The 20,224-nt window shown below is 39.3% G+C and overlaps 1 protein-coding gene across 1 annotated transcript in view; it reads right to left on the bottom strand.

Annotated features, from left to right (window-relative positions):
- ITGA9 (integrin subunit alpha 9) overlaps positions 1 to 20,224 on the bottom strand; it is a 230,376-nt gene that overhangs the window by 33,996 nt on the left and 176,156 nt on the right. Inside the window, exons 22-23 of the mRNA XM_037385011.1 lie at positions 18,004 to 18,112; positions 15,183 to 15,290 (exon numbers count right to left, since the gene is read on the bottom strand). Coding sequence (XP_037240908.1) covers positions 15,183 to 15,290; positions 18,004 to 18,112 — 217 coding nt within the window. The remainder of the gene's footprint in view (positions 1 to 15,182; positions 15,291 to 18,003; positions 18,113 to 20,224) is intronic.

The raw sequence follows: 20,224 nt of genomic DNA, 5'->3' as shown, positions 1-20,224 counted from the left end.
CCTCTTGCCACCTGAGCTGCTCTGGAACAGACCAGCAGGTCACCTGTAGCCTGTTTTGGTAGCCAAAGGCAGATGCCACTTCCTAGAAGGCGGCAGACACTACTGCTTGGTCTGCAGAATTTGGGGAATTCAACCAGGCAGAAATTAGGTCATACTCATCCGTGTATCTGTGGTCGGTCAGCGTATGCAGACAGCCAGTAGGCAGGAAAGAACGCCAGGCACCTGGGAAGCACTCTGTTCCCTTTAGCACTCTTTGAAACAGCAGAGCCACAGAACTAGGAAAAAAGTAACTAAAAACTTTGACACATGGGTGGATCATGCTGAGGCAGAAGGAAATTCAGCCTTTCCAAAGGACTGGTCATAGCTGTGTTTTGTTGTTGTTTTTTTTTTTTTTTTTTTTTAATTATTTTTGGTTGGTTGGCTGGTTTTGTTAGGGTGACTGTCAGACAGTTACATTTCACATCATCTCTTACTTTCCTCAATTTTTACAAGTTTAATGGTTCACTCAACCAGTCAGATATAACTGCGGTAATTTTTCATTAAACTTTGTTTTCAATTAAAACTTCAGCTCTAGGAAATCAACCAGCTAAATAACATCTCAGCACAGAGCTCCTGCCTGCATTATGCTGAGACTGAACCGCATCTCTGAAATACAAATCAGGATTTGGCCTCATGTGTGAGCCTCTCCTTTCAAACACAGCGCTACCCCAGCCACCTGTTTTATTCCTTGTGACCAACGCCATAATCTGGTACATAGAGAAGAACATTTCTGGCAAAGTTTAAGGGCTTTACATGAGCAAATGTTTACGATTTATAGATGCAAGAACTGCACACATCTTTTGAACGGCTCTTTGACAAAGTCTTGCAGTTTCAGGGTACGTGACATACTAGTGCTTTTTTGAAATTTCCATGTCATCTCAGCAGCCAATAAACAGAAAGGAACAACCCTCAAAGTAATCTTCCCAGGACCTGGGATCTAACATCTCACAGAAATAGCAGGAGGAGGTTTTCGGAGCAGTGCAGAGGGTGTGGAAAGAGATGTGTGTTACCTTTGTACTCAGTACAAGGACTATACAGAAACCACAGAGGAAAATCAACATCCAAATCCCAACACAAACAACCAACAACAAAACTGGGGCAGGGGGAACAGGAACGGAAGGGAAGCTCTCTTAAATCCTTTAAGACATTAAGACTGCAGCTTGAGAAATAAAAATTCTGTCCTGAGCAAGGTACCAAGCAGGAGCAGCCCTGTAGCCTCCCAAGGAGGGACTTTCAAGGAGCTGTGTCAGAGCTGTCTCTGCTGAAGTTTGTTTCATTCTGTTTTCCAGAAGGTACCTACCTGTTTTAAAGTCCTGTATACAATCATTTGCAGTGTGGTGCACTGGCAATACAATTAAGCCTCCTGTACTGGAAGCGTACCTAAAACCTGTACCCAGACAGATGTAGACAAAGTCTACAGTAGCACATAAAGTTGGTCAGACAAAAAGGTGAACCGTAGCATCCTCAGCACCTGATGTCCATATCACATACTTTCCTATGTCGCTCTGAGTCTGGTGCTGTGGCCTGCCTATGCTGCAGCCACAAGTGAGTGTTAAGTGCACCCTTTGAGTGCTCTTTTGTGTTTCTTTTGCCCCCAAAGGAATCCAGTTGGTGCACTCTGCGATGTGAACCACAACTCCCTGCGTAAGGAGGGCTGGGGATTTTGCTTTCAGAGTTCACTTTCTGGACTGAACTAAGATGTTAGTAAAGAAGCACTGTAAGGCACACCTTGGTCTTCAGCCCAGCAGAACTTCTGCAAAGGGTGATGACTCCAAACCTGCACAAAATAGACATTATGCACACTTGCTAAAAACAAGTTTTCATTTTTTTCACCCGTGAGTGTGGATATTGCATTAACTCCTATGAACAGGACTCCTGGAATTCATATGGTTTCTTAGATATTAGAACTGATATATGTCTACATAAGCAAACCCTTCTTGAACAAAAAAGTTACAGTCAGTCTTGACTATACAGAATTCCTCCATAACTGGAAGCGATTTTTTTTTTTGAACCTGACCTAGCAGATTTCATTGAGCAGATTTACACTGAAGAAAAAATGGCATAACAATAATTCCAAATGCCTTAAATTATTTTCTACTTTTTCTTCTTCTCTACATACAATAGTCTACACTCTCACATATAGCATTGGCTGCTACATATATAATTTTTTTTTCCAGAGTAATAGCATTTGTGACACAGAACTGAACATCAGCAACTACCGATCCCACACTTCAACTCCTGGAAAAACTTTCCAATTAAAAAAAATAATTGTATTTTTGCAAAAAAAATTACATTTTCAGATTTTCAATTCTAAATTAAAAAATTCGTAATGGGTGATTATTCTGATGGAAACCCAAATATTTTTTTTTAAAAATCTCCACAAAAATTTATAACTTGGACTATTTATTATGATTTGTCACTGTTCTAACTAGAATGAAGCATGCTTTGACCATCTCGAACAATGTCTTCAACTTCCACACGAGGCAAACCAACATGAACAAAAGTAAGATTTTCCTATGCAAGTTTTTACTGACAATAGTTTCTTTTTACCAGGCTGTCCACATGTAGGGATGTTCCTATTCTCTAGGAACACCTTGTCATAGACTGCACAACACCTAACATCAATGCTTCAAGTGCGTTAGTTTTTTCCTAGTTTTTAATCTGAAGTTCACAGGAACTTTTATCAAACTGCTCAGCCCCAAGGCTAAGAAAGGTAAATAATAATAATAAAAAAATCACGCTAATATTCCCACTGTGGAATATCAGAGTTATTCAAGCCAGCACAGCCTGCATTCAGATCTCACCTGCACTCTTGAACGTCACTGGATGCCAAAATAGCCATCTACAATTTCCAATACAGAGATGTGATGGCTGCGTTCCTCACTGAGACACCCAACAGGCCTGCCTTCAGAAGGTGGACACGTGACGCTTCAAAAATCACCACCTTTTAGAGAGGTTTAGCTGGACATCCAACATCTAAGGGACTGAAAAATCACTACTCACTCATGAGAGAGTGTGTGTGTGTGTATATATGTATTTTTATATTGTGTTCAATGTGTGCATAGATATCTCTCTGTGTTTACGCACATTGCATATAAGCCAGAACACTTGTACTACACAGACTGTAAATGGCACCTTGCATAACAGGCTTCTAAAGGGCACCATAACTCTTGCAAAGGCTAATAACACTACTAAATCCATCATCATACAGAAAAGGGGAATATCCCTTATGCTGCCTACTCTCCCCATAAATGGCCACACGTTCAGAGACAAGTTAGTCTCTAGCTTTGTTAATTTACTGGCAGTTGTTGTTCCCTTAAAGGGCCCATAAACACACTTGAGAGACAATGTTTAAACAGGACAGCCTATATAATGGGTTACTGTGCCAACTTTTTGTTGTCAGCACAAACCACTAAGCTTCTCAGAGACAAGACGTAACCACTGGAGAAAGCAAGTGCGTTACTTCATACTTTAAAAATGCTGTGTCTGCAACAAGGAAGAAATTCCCACAGGACAACTTTAGTGGACTCTGAATATTTGAAAAGTCTTACAGAGCAGGGGCAAACCCATAAAATAGCAACAATTTTTAATCATACCGATTACACCACCCTTTAGAAAAAGTGGCAGGAGGACATTTCTGAATGAAACACTTGCATGTAAAACGTATCATGTACGCTCCATAAACATTACATCCTAAAAAAAGCTGCAGTATGTTTAATTGGGCTGTATGGGAATAGCATGCTGCATTTACTACGACCACAGGGTTCATCCTCTCTGACTTCCCAGGGTTGTCAATGAAACACTTTGAACATTTCTAATTCAGGTGAGCCATGGGTTTAGGGGGGTTGGAGTTTGCAGCAGGAATAATACACCTCACTGCCTCAGCATATCCCCCTTCTACTAGCAGCTCTGTCACCCACCTTTAGGGTACTCATTTCTGCTCATCCGTAGCTACTGTCAGAACATGGCAATTGCTAGCAAGCCTTTGGGGCCTTTAAGAAAGGCATGTTGGCATTTGTTAGCAAACATTTTAAGGGTTCAGGACACACTGCCTGTAGGATAAACTTCACAGGTAGACTGAAAGACAGCGGCCTCTTCTAGACTTAACCTCAACTCATTCAACAGGCATCAAAGGTGAGCCCCTCCATTTTTTCGGAGCCCTGTATCCTCCAAAAGATGTCAGCCTGAGAGGGAAGTTTAATAGAATTTCCAGACAGGGAGCTGGGAAGGTCAGCTGAGGACCAAGCACAGGGAAGAAGAAATTAGCAGTTGGCATAGGGTTAAGTATGTGCATGTGATAGGAATCTCTTGGAGGAATGAAACTGAAAAATAAAAGGAAACTATCTGTTGCTTCCAGTTAAGCCTTAGGTACAATCTCCCTGCTGCATGCTGCATATAAGAAACCAAAGGCTAATCCCATACTTAATGATAAGCATTTTACAAGATAAACAGGCAAGTAAATGTGTATCTTCAGCTTACTCCTTATAGACAACAATAGCTCCCATTAATGCAAAAGAATTCATCATGGTGTTAAAACTTAAGTGTCTCCAGGGTCTTCCAGTAAGCCTGATTCCCCTCTTGAACTAAATCATCACTAGCTATTATATAGTGAGAGACTGGAAGCCAGCAGAATTAAGCTGACACAAAGCAAGGTGAAGGTGGAAACCAGCTGTAAGTATGGAACCAAACCCATGTCCGATCATGGACAAAGTGTGGGGGCAAGCTCAGGGAAAGTGTCATGAGACACAAAATATTTGAAATAGTAATTTTAGCTGCAGGAAACATGCTCAAGGTCTGAACACAGGTCAGTCATTTCAGAAAATTGCTAACATTGTTCAGCTCTGAAATGGATGCCTTTCTCATCAGCCCTGGGGTATGCTGGCTCCAAACAACAGTTTGGCCATAGTCTTCTCAAAATTGCTGCCAGATAGTTTTTACATATTTCTTTTTTCTTACTAGTTTTTTTTTTTTTGTTTTATTTTGTGTTGGTTTTTTTCTTTTTTCTTTTTTTTTTTTTTTACTGTTTTCTTTATGTACAAATGCCTAATCAGTGGTTCAAGTTTGCAAACTGGATAATAAATAACAGATGCACTTTTGTTTCTTTGTTACTAACCACAGCACATTCATCCTAATATTAAGGAAAAAATGTATATGTGTGCCCTGAATAAAGATACTGATTCACCCTTTAGTAGGCGAACAGAGATGAATTGGTAGGCATGGTTAACCTAACATGTCACGCTGAGAAAAAAAAAAAAAGAAAAGGTACTGACAAGAAATTCCAGACAAGGTCAGACTTTCAACAGTAGACAAATAAGTTATGTAAATATGTTATCTGAGTACTTGCTCCATATGCCAAAAACGTTTAATATTCACAGATAATGAAACATGTTTGAATCAGAGCAGTTTTGTTGATTCTGGCAATAAATTTAAAAGCCACTGAAACAACAGAAAAGAAACTTTTAAATTAACCCATTTTACACAACTCTTGAAAGACTTTGACTAAAAATAGCAATGCCACTAAGGAAAACTAGTACTCTACACATCCAATAGGTAAACTTAAACAGCATGAGGAGAGGCAAGATTTAAACAGCAAAGTAGAGATGCTAAAGCATTAAATCAGCATAGAGTACTCCACTGTAGCTCTGGCTTTTGCTCTTCCAGCGAAAAGAATACCAGATGTGTGTTTGGCATAAATCTGTGCTAACCTGATTGTAACGCCTGTAGATGTTTTTCTGGTGCACTTAACCCTACAGCTCAATTAAATAACCTGTTAAGTGTGTTTGATTAGCATAATCCTGCAGCATTTGCCTGGTCTTGGCCCTGCAACCACTTTGCACATACTTAGCAGCAATCCCCAGAAGTACCACTCTCAAGAACTAGTGCTGCCTACCCAGTTTAGCAAAAAAACCTAAGATGTCTGATTTAAAGTTCCTGCCTTACAAGACAGCGGCTTCTTTTTTAGGCAGAGGGCACTGCCATATGTACACAGTGAGAAGAAAGACTGACCACTCATCTGATTTAACTGCAAGGTCCACAGAAGGTTCAGACCTCCGAATGAATGAACACCATCTTACATGGAAACCAGTTTACCTGTAACAGTCACGTGCTCCTTATACATAAGCCTTTAACAGCTGAAATCCAAGAGATTGACAGCTACATTGCCACTATGATGAGTTGTTGAAATACCTAACCAATGTATGAGGGAGCAAATAGATCTTAAGGTATGCCTCTATTTAAAAAGCCCCTGAGAGCACTTGGGGTTCCGTGCCCCTTCAGCTAGGTTCCACCTGTCTCCAGCACATCCCTTTCTACAGCCTTTCCTATGGTGCATAAACCACAAATAAGCCCATAGTTTTTCTTTACTTAATTGTTTGACCTTCCTCATGGGTTGCATTGAAGTTAGGATGAAAAGTTCTGAAGATTGCAGATAAATACATTTCCTGTAGGGCTCAAACAGTTCAGGTGGGATATTTTGCTAAAGCAGATACTTGCCTGTATCAAAAAGGTACCTGAACTCAGCTTGAAGATCTAAGTTCTCTTTAGAGGCAGTGGAGAGAAGGTAGGACCTTCAAGAGGACAATTTTGCTGATCTATTGTAGACACTCGAAGATTAAATGAGTCATCTTCATTAAAACAACTCTCTTGGGGGGTGGTGTGGTAGTGTTGTATTTTAAGTTAGGTAGATGTCCTTTGTTTCCAGGACATCCTCAAAGTTCTGATTTACTGAGACTTTTGATACTACCTGGTACCCTGCAAAAGACTGGAATGCTGTACTTTCAAAGTATGGAAAGAAATATGACAAAAGATGCTGATTTCCACTGTGATACACGAACAGCGCGTAAAATCCTTCTCCCATCAAATGGGAACTAGAGTTTCTACACACAAATACCCTTCCTTTCTTGGTTTCCAAATTTACATTTAAACCACAAATCTTGTATTTTATTACAGAAGAGAAAGGCTAGTTTATGAATCGGAATAACCTTACATCATCATGTAAGCTAAAAGAATTAATCGATCAGCTCTTTCTTGAATTTCCTCCTTCATTGTTTTTTGGCAGGAACACCTTCACCAATGGGAAAATGGTGAAAGGATGCAATTCTTACATTCCTTCAAAATTTTATATATATATATATAAAATAATAATAATAGTTTGTAGGCTCTCTTCTTTCCTCATTCAGTAGTTCCTTCACCAGGAGAGGCTTCCTTCTCTGGCTGGGAAGCTACAAAAAGTCTACCATATATTTTTTTCCATACCTCAGTAAAACTCCTGATTACTGTGGTATCTATCTGCTTCCCTCATTAATTTGATAAGAGCTACTGTATATACTCAACTCACTTCATAAGACTTCTTTCTTTATCTGAAACTAACTTTTATAAAAAGGCAGATCAGCCACCTTTTTCAAATTTGAAATTGCACACACTCAGCCAAGAAAATAGGACCTATAGGCAGTTCACAAAGTAGCAACACTTTTAGTTGATCCAAACCATTTATCAGACTGGCACATCGTATCGACAGGTCATGAGAGAAGGTCATGGGGAGCGAGAGTGCTGGAAAATTTCAATAACTAAGTAATCTGACAGAGTTCACTTCTTGAGTTTAGAAGCTAATTGTGACCAGTGAACACAGCAAATGTTGCCATGGTCTGATTTAATACTTAGATCACAGTGCATTTTTTCCATGTTTTGATGGCCTTGATTTTCTTAGTACTAGCCTTTCTTGAAATATATTTTTTTTTTCTACATTCAAAATATATTTTCCACAAACATACTCTAGGATTTAAAAAAAAAATAATCACAGCTTATGCAAATACTACAGCACTCTCCTTGCTAGAAGATTTGGTGAAAACAAATAAAAAATGTATTCAAACCCAGTTTTCAGCTAAAAATCCAAACTAGGAAGTCACAGAAAACTTTCTGCCATGTTAAGCCATTTTGCTGTATCCTCAAGGGACTATCCAGCAATGCATGAAAAGATTATTTTGAAATGCTCTAACTGCAGTGAACTCTGAACAAGACACAGCTTTTGTATAGTGATTCAGATGGCTCCTGTAAAGCAAAAATGCCATGATTTTTTTTTTCTCCACTTTATATTTATTTTAAGGTCCCAGCTCAGGAAAGAACTTAATTTTATGGTCAGGCACCCTTTCCTGTATAACAATGAAAACTAAACGAGAGCTAAGCTCCTCTTCACTGAAAGAGCTTCAGTTTATCATGCTGACATTAGGAAGATGTTTATGAGAGCTCTTTCTGAGCTGCTCCGGGGTCCTGCTTCCCATGTCATGCCATGCTGGACCAAGGGGTATGCTTCTGCCTCCCCTCACAGCCATCCCAGGAGCAGGCAGATGCACCAGTTCAAGTGACAGGACTCCCAGGCAAAACCAGATTTAGTTGCTATCGCAGAGGTGCTCTAAACAGGAGGTGGGGGAGACACCTCCAACTGCCTAAGCAAAATGTTTTGGAATAGCCATTTAAAGAAGTAATCAAAGTGAAAGAGGCAGGAAGGTCAGCAAGTTTCTGTATAATACATTCCCTGGAATTAATAATTTCCTCCTGCAATCTAGCTATGCCTTTAAATATGGTGCCAAAATATGTGTATGTCAGCATGTGTATAACAAACACTGAAATGAAGAGACTACAGGGGGGATGACTAATACAAAGGGCTAAAATAAATCTTGCTGTAAATCCAAAATGTTCCTATACAATCCTCGTATCAACAGTGGCAACCAGCAGCAGCTTACATTGCTGCTGGAAAAAAAAAATGCTACATGAAGTACTAGCAGCAAATATTTATACCTTCACATGCTGGGACTGCGTATATATGTTTTTACAGCCAAGACCTGAAACTTCAAAAGACAGAAACTAAACAATTTTAAACTGGCTGCCAACAAACAAGGGGGTTTCTACATAATGATATACAGGTTTGCTTCTGTACATGGAGTGTGCAACAGTGAGCCTGAAAATCTGAACATATGCTTCAAGGAGCACTCGTGCACTACCAGCACTTTAAAGAGCTTTGACAGCCCTCCTTTGCTTATGGTTTTAAACATCGGCAGTGCAGTAGCTGAAGCATCTTATTCTTATGCTGCAAGATAATAACCTACAGATAATAAGCAGAAATTCCACTTGAGGTTTTCAAATTGCAAAGATTTCTTTTTCGTTATACAAGTGAAGAAAAACCTCAAGCAGCCTGAGACCTTTCACAGAACAAGACAGCAAGCTTTAACTCTTCCCCTTAATGTCTTCCTGCTCCTTGCACACATTACTGTGCAAATGCCAGAAAGAAAAATGACATGAGCGCTACACAAAACTGGCCTTAAAAATGTAACCTGTCATCAGCCAGGAAAGACTTGTGGCTCTGGGACTGACTCCATTTTACTTTTTCTGCTTCAACATTCACAGGGAAAGAATAATGTTCATTTCAACAGCTTTCCTTATTGAACATGACAAACTTCTCTACAGTCCCATGCTCAGGCAGCCATTAAGTTAAAAGGCAACTTCGAAAAGGAATTATTTTCTACTCCTCCATGCTGTTAATTCATTTCCAGTTCAGCTGTTCTTTATTATTATTTTTTAAATCTAACTGATACCCAGCTTTCATAAAGGCACAATCCAGGTCTCACCTTCTCAGACAGAAGTATGGAGTGAAAATGCCAAGTAGAACAACTGGAGGACTTCTGTTTGTCCTTCCAACAAAAGCACTTGTTATTTTGCTCCCTAACCAAAAAGTGATGGGAACGCTGGACCAGAAAATAGGGGCTTGAGCTAAGTGGCACGCTCATCCTTAACGGCAGCAGGCTTCACAAGACTCAGGTTTAACCCATTTTTCAGTCTGTGGAGACAATTCTTAAAGGCTAAGCTTAGACACCTAGGGAAACTCAGGGAGACTAGAAGGCTTTTGTATTGTCAATGGAGACTGGCAAGTGCTTCTCCAGAGTTGTTTCGATGCCTCTCTCTCTCTCTCCCCATTAATTACTAGAGTAAGAAAACATAGTAATTTTAAAATATTCTATTAGTAGTAATTACTAAAACACTAATTACTACACTTAAGATATCAAAAGCTACATGCACGGAGGGAGTTTCTCATCAGAAAATTGAGGACACTGTTTCTTTCCTTCTCCCTCCTTTCTCTGAATTCCCTTTTATTTCATTGCCTAGACTGGAAACTCTTTGAAGAGACTGTCTTGCAACACATGCATCTCACTTTACAACAAGATTATCATCTCAGCAATAACAACACAATTCTTTATATCCTCAGTATTGATTCACCTAAACAGGCTCTTGAAAAAAATAATAAATCAGCACTTGCTGGCCTGCATGATGCATGCAATAGAAGCAGCAATAGCTCCTTCCAAAACCCCACAAGTGCACATGGTACTTGCTCTGGGTTAACACCGTGTGTCTTTGATGCTGGGGACAACTGTCTGAGTGGAGTCTAAACAACCTGGCATCCCTGCAGAGTTTGGGCCCTCCAGAGGAGGGGTGACAATCATCTGCTTGCACTGCAGTTGGCTTCCAGTTCAAACAGACAAACCCTATTTCCAACTGTTCGTCCCTCGTTCATCACAATCGTGTTTACCTTTGCTGGAAACTAAATAAATAGGCAGGCAACAATCTGATCCAGTTCCATAAATCCAGCATCAGAGTAATCCCAGACATATTGCTAATTTATCAACAGCTTCAGGAAATACCCTGGCTAATTTGGTAGGAACTCCCATTGTGACAATCTTTTTGGATGCCCTGGAAAGCAGCTCCTTGGCTGGCAAGTCAAGTAGCACTTCCCTTGCCCTCCAAATTAGCTGGATACCCAAAGGAAATTACTAATCTTTCAGCTCAAAACCAAAACACACACAAGCATAATGAGCACTGTTTCCCTTTGTGGAAGAACAGATAATCAATGGCTTGAAGTGTGGAGAATATACATCTCTCTCTTAACACTAACTCCACTGCACTCTGTTTGGGTGAAGCTCTTCTGTGCCATCACCTATACTGTTCCCATCATAACACTTTTACCAACAAGCTGAGTTCTTTCATTTACTATGTTTTTAACCTGGCTTGAAACCTCTGCAAGAAAGCAATACAAAAATACATAAAAACAAACGAGTGCTAATTTGTTCTTATCTGCTTCCAAAATACCATTTACTACTGCAGAATTTCAGTATCTACTATGTAAAATCAAATGTCACTAGTGAAATTCCCTAGTTAAAATGACTTGTAAAACTTCTAGCATTTCCTTTTAGTTTGAAATTTCTGATGGGGAGGAAGTTAACTTGATTATTTTTTTTTCTAGTTTTCTATTTCTGGCTTTCACTGGTGACTTGTTTCCTTTATATATAAGGTGTTTGTTGGGGGAAGTGCTGCAGAAACTCCCAAGACCCTTTGAAGAGTGTCTGAACATCTCTAAGGCAGAACTCCAAATGCCAAAAACATCTCTGACTTGAAATTCCCGGGAAGAAAATCTTAAAGCATTTTCTGCAATAAAGCCAAAAGCTTAGAGCAACAAGAACAGAGGAAGCATGAGGACTGTCATTTCCTCTAAGAGCAGCAAGATAATAATTCCTATTAACACCTCCCAGAGATAAAGGCCATTCCAGTGGGCCATATGTGACTCTCTTCCTTTTATTATTTTTTGTGCCTGAAAGACTAGATCAGTCAACACAATATGAAGGAATTAGTTCCTGGCACTATCTTGTGTGATGTATGTGTATTTAAGACACAAACTCTACTGGTTTCACTATGCATTTTCACCCGTAAATTTCACAGCTGTACTGTATATCAGAGAAGTGGCAAAATAATTATTAACTTTAAAAAAACCCCAACCCATGATGTAATCAAATACCAATTGCTGTATCAACAGTTTCAGTCACAGATAAATGACAATTCCTAATCCCCTGTATTAATGTCAGTTATTCTGAAAGGTCCAGCAACACTGACACCTAGAATGGTTAGATTATCAGTGTAAAGGTACAATTACAGAAACACCTGCACTGTCTGAAAGGATACTACCAGCTTTACTGCAGTTTAGATTCTGGGAAGTTAAAACTAAGCAAAAGCTTGAAATATTTAATGACTATTCTTACAAAAATGCTCTTGAAAAACAGCTGTTATAACTTGTTTTCCAAAGTTCATTCCGATCTGCTGCTTGCTTTTTTTTTTTGTTTGGTTTGTTTTGTTTTGTTTGTTTCTTTAAGTATATTTGGTATGTGAAAAGATGAAGAGCTCCATGATTTTAGTTCCCTTTTCAGTCAATAAAAACTCAGTGGGAGAGAAGCAGGAGGAAAGAGAGTAGGATGCTTTTCCTGTTACAACAGCAAGACTAGGGAGACATGGGTTCAGTGCCTGGCTCTGACAGAAATTTCCTGTGTGACCTCAGGCAAACCATTTGGTGTTTCAATTATTTATCTGTAAAGCAGGGATAACCACTATCCCAAACAGGATTTGCTTGGATAACATTTATTAACATGTCAAAGGTGCTCAAAAAGTCATGTATTAGACTCCTTCTGACCACATACCCAAAACCAGTGCTCGAAATGACCCAGGGTATGCCAGTGTATCATGTAGACATCTCATAAAACCATACTTGTCTACTAGCACTCTTCTGCCTGCCATGCGAATAGGTCTCACAACAGCAGTTTGAAATTTCTACAAAGACAAACTGCAAAGTAGAAGCCAGACATGAAATAACGTGGGGGCAAATGCAACCTGTTCCTAGCAAAAAAGGATACAAACCCTGCAAATATTTATTATCACAGTGCCCAAGAACACACCACCCAGCTGGGCCTCCTTTAAGCAAGCCATCTGAGGTACAACAGCAATCAAAACCAAGTTAAGCGCAAGATTTAAGGTTTTTGCCTTGTTTTTCTAACAGCTATTCAAAACCATACAGTCCATCCCATCCTTGCCAGCGTAACTTAGTCTTTATAGAAATGATGACAAACTATGTCTGGAAATTAGCCCTTGCCTACTCAGGTGGGTAGCATATACCCCAGATAATTCAAGCATGTAGAACAGGTGTCTTGTCTAAGACAATTTGTCCAGAGTTCTGGAAGAGCCAACACAGAGAAACAAGCAATGCCTAGAAGGAGTTTATCACAGCTGAAGTTAGATGGGCTGAGTTTTCTATTCCTCTCTCAGCTACACAGGAACATATAGGATAACTGACTAGACGAGACACTGATATTTGGGCAGACAAAATCCGTTAAGGAGACTCCCACCTTTCTGCTGCTGCCCAAACACAAACACGCACCCTGTCCCACAGCACACAGAGACCAGGGAAGGGACAAGGAAACCAGTCACGATCCCTTGACAGACAGTGTGTCAAAGGGAAGGTGATATTTCATACATAAGGCTGGACTAAAAAAAACATGAAAATGCAATGCCATGGAAAATGAGAAATAGGCTGGAGAATTAATTCAGTTTAGCTGGAGAACTGACTCAGTCTATACAATACTGGTGTCTCATACAGTATCCCAAAAATCTGTTTGTCAGTGATTCTGTCTTTAGTGCCCATCTGTAAGCCATTTTTGTGTATATATATATCTATATCTATATATATCTTCATCTCATACCTTTCAACAGCACAAATCTTGGAAACCTGCTTAGAAAAGTCTTATTGGATCTATATTTACACAGATTCAGTGACACAGTCACCTGCACATGGAGGATGGTAATATTATTAATCCAAAAGGCTAGAAAAGTAGCTAACAATAACGAAAGTATAATACTTCTTCTCAAGAAGTCCAAAGAGCTGGTTCCATCTCACAAAGATTACTCTGAATTTCAGCAATAAATTCATCTCAGTAGTGAGGTTTCCCTCTCTTGGCCACCTCAGTATAAATGATGATATTTTATTGTTTTAACAAAAGCTTTGAAATAAATAAATATTAGAAATGAAATCTAGAATGTGTCTCCTTCACCACAATTTATTTTGATTTTCTTTGTAGTTGACAAAATCATCTTTTGAAAAACACTGTCGAAAGCATAACTTTCTCTGTTACTTACATTTGTTAAAAGAACACTCAAAAAGAGCAAATTATAACATGGACCACAGAAAAAATAGATTTTGATAATGTATTCAGACACAGCTAATGTTTTTGCAGATAGCATCTGTCCTGGTTTCAGCTGGGAAAGAGTTAATTTTCTTCCTAGTAGCTGGTACAGTGCTGTGTTTTGGATTTAGTATGAAAATAACGTTGATAACACACTGATGGTTTAGGTTATTGCTAAGTACTGTTCATACTAAGTCAAGAACTCTCCAGCTTTCCATGCCCTGCCAGCAAGGAGGCTGGGGAACACAAGAAGCCAGGAGGGGGGAGAGCCAGGAAAGCTGACCAAAACTGGCCAAAGGGATATTTTGTACTATATGACATCATGGTCAGTATATAAACTTGGGGGTGGAAATCTCTGCTCAGGGACTGGCTGGGCATCAGTCAGTGAGTGGCAAGCAATTTTTTTTTAAACAAAATTGTTTAATAACAAAAGTATTGTGCATTAGTTCATTTTTTTGGTGGTTTTTTGGGAGTTTCCTCCTTGAGTTTTATTTCTCTTGTTTTGTTTTTTTTTCTTATTTCCCTTTTCATTACAATTATTGTTATTATATTTTACTTTATTTCAATTATTAAACTGTTCCTATCTCAACCCATGGGAGATTTTATATTTTTTTCTGATTCTCCTGCCCATGACACTGTGGGGGGTGTGAGGAAGCAGCTGCATGGTACTTAGTTGCTTGCTGGTATTAAACCACAATAACCACAGGAAAAGACAGGGAAGATGAGTCAGCTTGGTAACACATCCTGCTGATACTACATACACCGTTTAATCAGGGAGGGCTGATTAAGACTCAATCCTCTTTGGAGGTGTGACTCAGGGAAGTGTTCTCCACTTTTCCTTCAGGATTAGCCTGACCTAGTTTTATGCTGCATTGTAAGAAACCAGGAACACACAAGCAGCTGGTTGTCCTAGGTGAGAGAAAGCAGTCAACAGCTGGAGGGGCTCAGCTACTTATGGTTATCTGGCCACAGATACAAAGAACCTTTTATTGTCTAAAAAAGCAACTGATTCATCTAGTTCTGCTGGACCTTTTTTATTTCAGTCACTGATAGTTCTCATTGCCTCTCTAGGCTCAGAACACATCACAAAGTACTCACCATCATCTGCTGAACGTGAAATATTTCAGCTCCAGTGGCAGAGAGGCGGTTTGGAAAGGAGATGTCAAGAAAAGCTCCAGGGAGAGTGCTTGGTCCAGCATTGTAAACCTATAAGACAATAAAGTATATAAATGTATAATAAATAAATAAAAATAAAATGACACCTATGTTTACTCATAAATGGGAAACTACCGTAGAACCAGAGCTGGAAGTACAGGTAGACTTGAAAAAATATAAAATACTGTGCAAGTCTTTCTATGCATTCAGACTGAGACTTCTTTCGTAAGTATCAGGATGAAGTCAAAGGTTTAGCTTATCTAACAGTCTTTAGGCACAGCTCATAGATCAAGTGAGAAGCAGTTTTGCAGGATAAATACCAGTCAGCAATACAAGCAGCATGAAATTTCTACCTTATACACAGAGACACTACTAGTACGCTGAGTATTTTGATAATACCATCCAGAAGACTGTTAGAAATATCGCTCTCAGTTAACATTCTGATTTCCATCTGGTAACCACTGCATTATATTCTTTATATGTTTTCCTTATGAAGCAGAAGCCAAAGTAATGATGATTGTGACTGTCGGACTGTAGGTTTGCTGAGTGAGTTGCTTGGAAATGCATGTGAACATCTTCCATTCAAGTTCTGGCGTTTCCAATTAAACAAAACCCTTAGTGGAAAACACTGGCTTTCTATCAACCCCCCCACAAATTTTCAACAAAAACTCAAAGACTTTCCAGTCCATCACTGAAACATATCCAGTGAAAATTCCAAAATTTGTGGGTTTTTGTTGAAAAGAAACAATCCATGGAAAAAATTCAATGAAAATACATTTTCATGTCTATCTAAATTTTTTTATTAGGAAAGTTTCTGGTTGTTTCTAACAACACAAATGTAAATGCATACAGTAAAACCACCAAGCCCCTTAGAGTATTTATCCACACTAAGACACTACTGTTAAAAGATGTAGCAATTAGTTGTTAATTGTGTAAAGTACAAATATTAAAACCAACAGGTTTTCATTCTTCAAACACTGCTTATATTTGAAGAAATGCCTGAATGATAAAGAGAATCGGTTCATAATGCCAAATCCTTACAAAAACCCTGAGGCTCCAGGCAGGGGGAGAAATCCCGCTACAATGGAGCATGATAAATGCTGCATGAAATAAAAACATAACGTTTCATGTTAGACATTTTAAAAAAACTTGATTATCTGAGGTCAGATAAAAGAGTTAATGCAGAAAAGACATGTTCATTGCACATCTTGATACCCAAAAAAAGAAGCATAGATATATTTCCTTATTCACACTGGACATGGTATAGATGTTCACTTATAAAAACCACTACAAAGCCCCTTATTTTTGTCAGTCATCTCTTTTTCTTGGTTAAGAAACTATTACTTTTCTCCATCTGGAGAAGTTTAATAAATGGCAGGCAAATCATTAAAAACAATTAAGCAAACAGTGATACAAACCATGCTCTGCCCATTATGAAACTCTACCCTTCCCCTCTGACACACACAGTTATGAGGTTTACCACGTTACTGGAGAGCAGGTCTGTGACTTGTTAGAGTATAATTTTCTACTTCTATATGAAAAAAATATTAATATTGTGTCTTTAAGTGTGTGCATAAGACACAAGAGGATGGTGCAGGACAAATGGTGGCTCTGCCGACATACAGATTCTCTCTCCCTTACCTCCTTACCTCTCATCATTTTTTTTTTTAGTTGAAAAATATTCATCTAGTTAAAGCATCAGTACATCTGTTCTTTATCTGTTTTTAACCAATAACTGGCTATGGGAGCGGAGGGAGGAGGTAAGACCTATAAACCCTCAAGAATGAAATCAGAATCACAAGAATTAATAGCCTGGTTTACAAAAGCTTTAATGTCCTGAAATCCTGCTTTCACTCCTTTTCAGTAAATAGCTAAGGGCACTGCATGACAGTGGGGGCTTAATTGCTCTGGACCACAGTCTGTCCACGGGGGCAGACATGTGTTACTCATTACGAGCTAAGTGGCATTCATGCCTAGGAGAACAGAAAGGGGAAAAAAGGTGAAAGACTATTTTTTTTTACAATAAATGAGTCCCCCACCTCTGCATGATTTATCATTCCCTAGTTCCATCTAGCGGTCAAAAAGGATTTGAAGTGCTTGTAATAGTTACAGCAGCAAAATGAGTTCATTTTGGCTGTATCACAAGAGTTTGTTATAATAAATCATTCATGTATTTTGCCACATCAGGAACCCACCTAACTGCCATGTGAAGTGTAATCTATAGCTAATACTTGAATAATGCTGAGATGCTATGAGCAATTTATTGAAACCCTCTCACACCTGTCTTACTAGAGTCATAGTCTCCTCCCTGTACTGTACTGTATCAGTAATAGTATATTTTCATGCCGGGTGCATTTAGCAGGTCTGAATCGCTTGCACAGGTATACGTTTGTTCTCATGGATAAAGGCTGCCCACTCCTCCGCTCAATGACCATTCCACTAAAAAGAATTACTCCTCCTTTTTGAACCTGCAACTGCATCCAAGATGTGGCACTTCAGTAACTAGAGCTCTTTACTCAGCACGTAATGAAAGGTAAAGGAGAAACAAACGGTAGCAGCTTCATTCCTATGGAAGTGAGAGGCCCTATTTGCAATTCTAATTATAATACATTCAGATAAGGAAATGCACGATTCCTGCACGCTGTAAATATGGCATCCAATCAAGAATGCATTGCCCAGCATACTGTGATTCAGAAAAAAAAGATATACAAAACCAGAATGCTCTATCAAGCAGGAAAGCAGTCAAAATAAGGATCCGTTTTACCTGCAGTGTGAAGTTGAGAGACTGGAAAAGGCATTCATGGTTTTCCAACTGAACAAAGTTGGATGCTTCCACAGAATCACCATAGAAAAATGAAGTAGGGAAGACTTCTCTGAAAGATCAAGACATAGGTTTAGTAAGCAGTGTTTGTCAACAAAATTAACTGTATTTGTGGCAAGCTGAACTGAACCCCTTGCTTTCTGGTCATGTCAAATTCTTTGCAAGTATTTTATATTGATCTATCGTTTGTGGTTTGATTTCCTTTTGACCACACTGGACTACATAAGCAACATCTCAACTGACCTGGGTTAAAATCCCATCACTGAAGCAGAATTCTTTTGACTATTTATCTCTTTTTCTCTTTTCCTGTCACAAAACCTCTTCTCCAGGATCCTCTGCCATGGATGATTTGTGCAAGCCCTATAGCTTCTCTTAACACACGAAATCATTGCACTACCAAGTTAATCTGAAGAAACAGTTACTAACAGGAATACTTCCAGTTACATAGTCACTAAAGCAACATTTCAATCTTATCTACCATTTACATCGCATTGCATGAATAAACACTTCATTAATTATCTGAGCTTCACCACCTTTATGCTTAACAGATCGTTTAAGGGAAGAGTAGAGGGGGATATAACTTACTTTCAACTACAGTGGCACAGGCCAAGTCTCCTCAGCTACCCTTATCATCTTATCACAAAAGAAAACGCAGTAGGGTTTTATTGGAAAAGACTTGGAAGCACCACACAGTACTTGGAAATCCTGCAGGAGAGGACTAGGAATGGTTTAAGCAGCCTTTGCGCCTTCTTCTAATCTCAGGCTGCTCCACTGGCTGGAAAGGGTCCTGGTGTAATTTCAGAGAGACCTTGGTGAGGGATTGCCTAAACCTCTGCTTCCTTCCAAAGCTGTCCTTTTGGGGCAGAGTTTTTTGAGGCAGGATATTGAGCCTGTTTAGGTACATTGCCTTTTTCCCGGCCTGCCTCCTATCCCAGGGATTGCTAGGGGAAACAGGGAGAGGCAGATTTTTTTCTCTCATTTACGGCGTTGTGCCAGAAGTCTCCTCCCAAACATGGTACAAGCCCTTCCGGGCTATTTATGACCAGGGATGAAGTTTGCTCTCATAGACTCAAATGCAGGATAGCTAATAAAAATAAGCTTTAAAAAAACACTGTCCAAAACCCAGTATTATTAATATTGCCATGCCTGGGAATGTTGTGCCCTCCAACAAGCCCAACTTTTCCCTGGTAGCTGGACATTTCTGTGAACTTGAATTAACTAAACTTTGTCTATGAGAAAGAAATAATCCACGTAGCCAGTTGGGTGGGGCTTATAAATTCAGATACCTTGTATTTTAAAAAGGTACATTCCAAAGAGAAAGAAGAGAGACCAATTTTTATCATTTCTTTGGCACGCAGTATTCTGTAGGTGACAAACAGAAATCTAAATATAGAGATACAAATGCTTTCATCTGTGAAGCTATACAAAAATCCATCTGTATCAAAGCGTCAAGAAGCAAGGGATATAGAGTTAAATTTCTACGTAATCTGCAACAATGAAAGCATTCAATATTTCCAGAACATGCTCCTGAGACTGCACTCTCAATATAGAGGAGATTTTTCTCCTTGCTAGTCATCTAGTGAGGTCTGACAGCACTCTTCACTCCTCTGAGCAGGCTCAAGTGTATCTTCCACCCACTCCGACTATTGTGGCAGTAATTAAGGGGTTTTATTTCTATGCAACAAGAGAGGAAAGCAGCTTTATGTGATAAAACCCAGACTAGACCATGAATCTGAGTTTACCCAGCTTTACACACAAATCACATGTCAGTGCAGGTAACTTTGCTCCTACACATGTAGCATGCTGGTCAAGGGAATCTTTGACTTCTGCTGATGCCAACCTGCACTGGTCATTTAGACAGTATGTATTCCCTGATGGTTGCCATAAACGGCAGCTAAAACAGACACTGACCTCTTGGGGACACTGCTGATGAGTTTTTGCTTCCCCAGTTCAGGAATGAATGTCAACTTCCTTACTCTACATGGATGCTAATTCACCTCGAGTGCCGGGTCCCCCAGTTTAAATTCGAGCACTGCCTATGCTAAAGGACAGTCTGTCTGTTGGGACTGTCCACAAATCTTTAATTCTAGAATTAGGATTGTAATACAGAAGTGGAAGGGAAGACCCCTGAGTACAAAGGCAGGAACTTGTACACATGCAGCCC

The sequence above is a fragment of the Falco rusticolus genome, chromosome 4 (genome assembly GCF_015220075.1).
Source record: "Falco rusticolus isolate bFalRus1 chromosome 4, bFalRus1.pri, whole genome shotgun sequence".
In the NCBI taxonomy this organism is placed as follows: domain Eukaryota; kingdom Metazoa; phylum Chordata; class Aves; order Falconiformes; family Falconidae; genus Falco; species Falco rusticolus.
The sequence above is the reverse complement of the archived record's forward strand: the minus strand, read 5'-3'. Positions and strand labels throughout refer to the sequence as shown.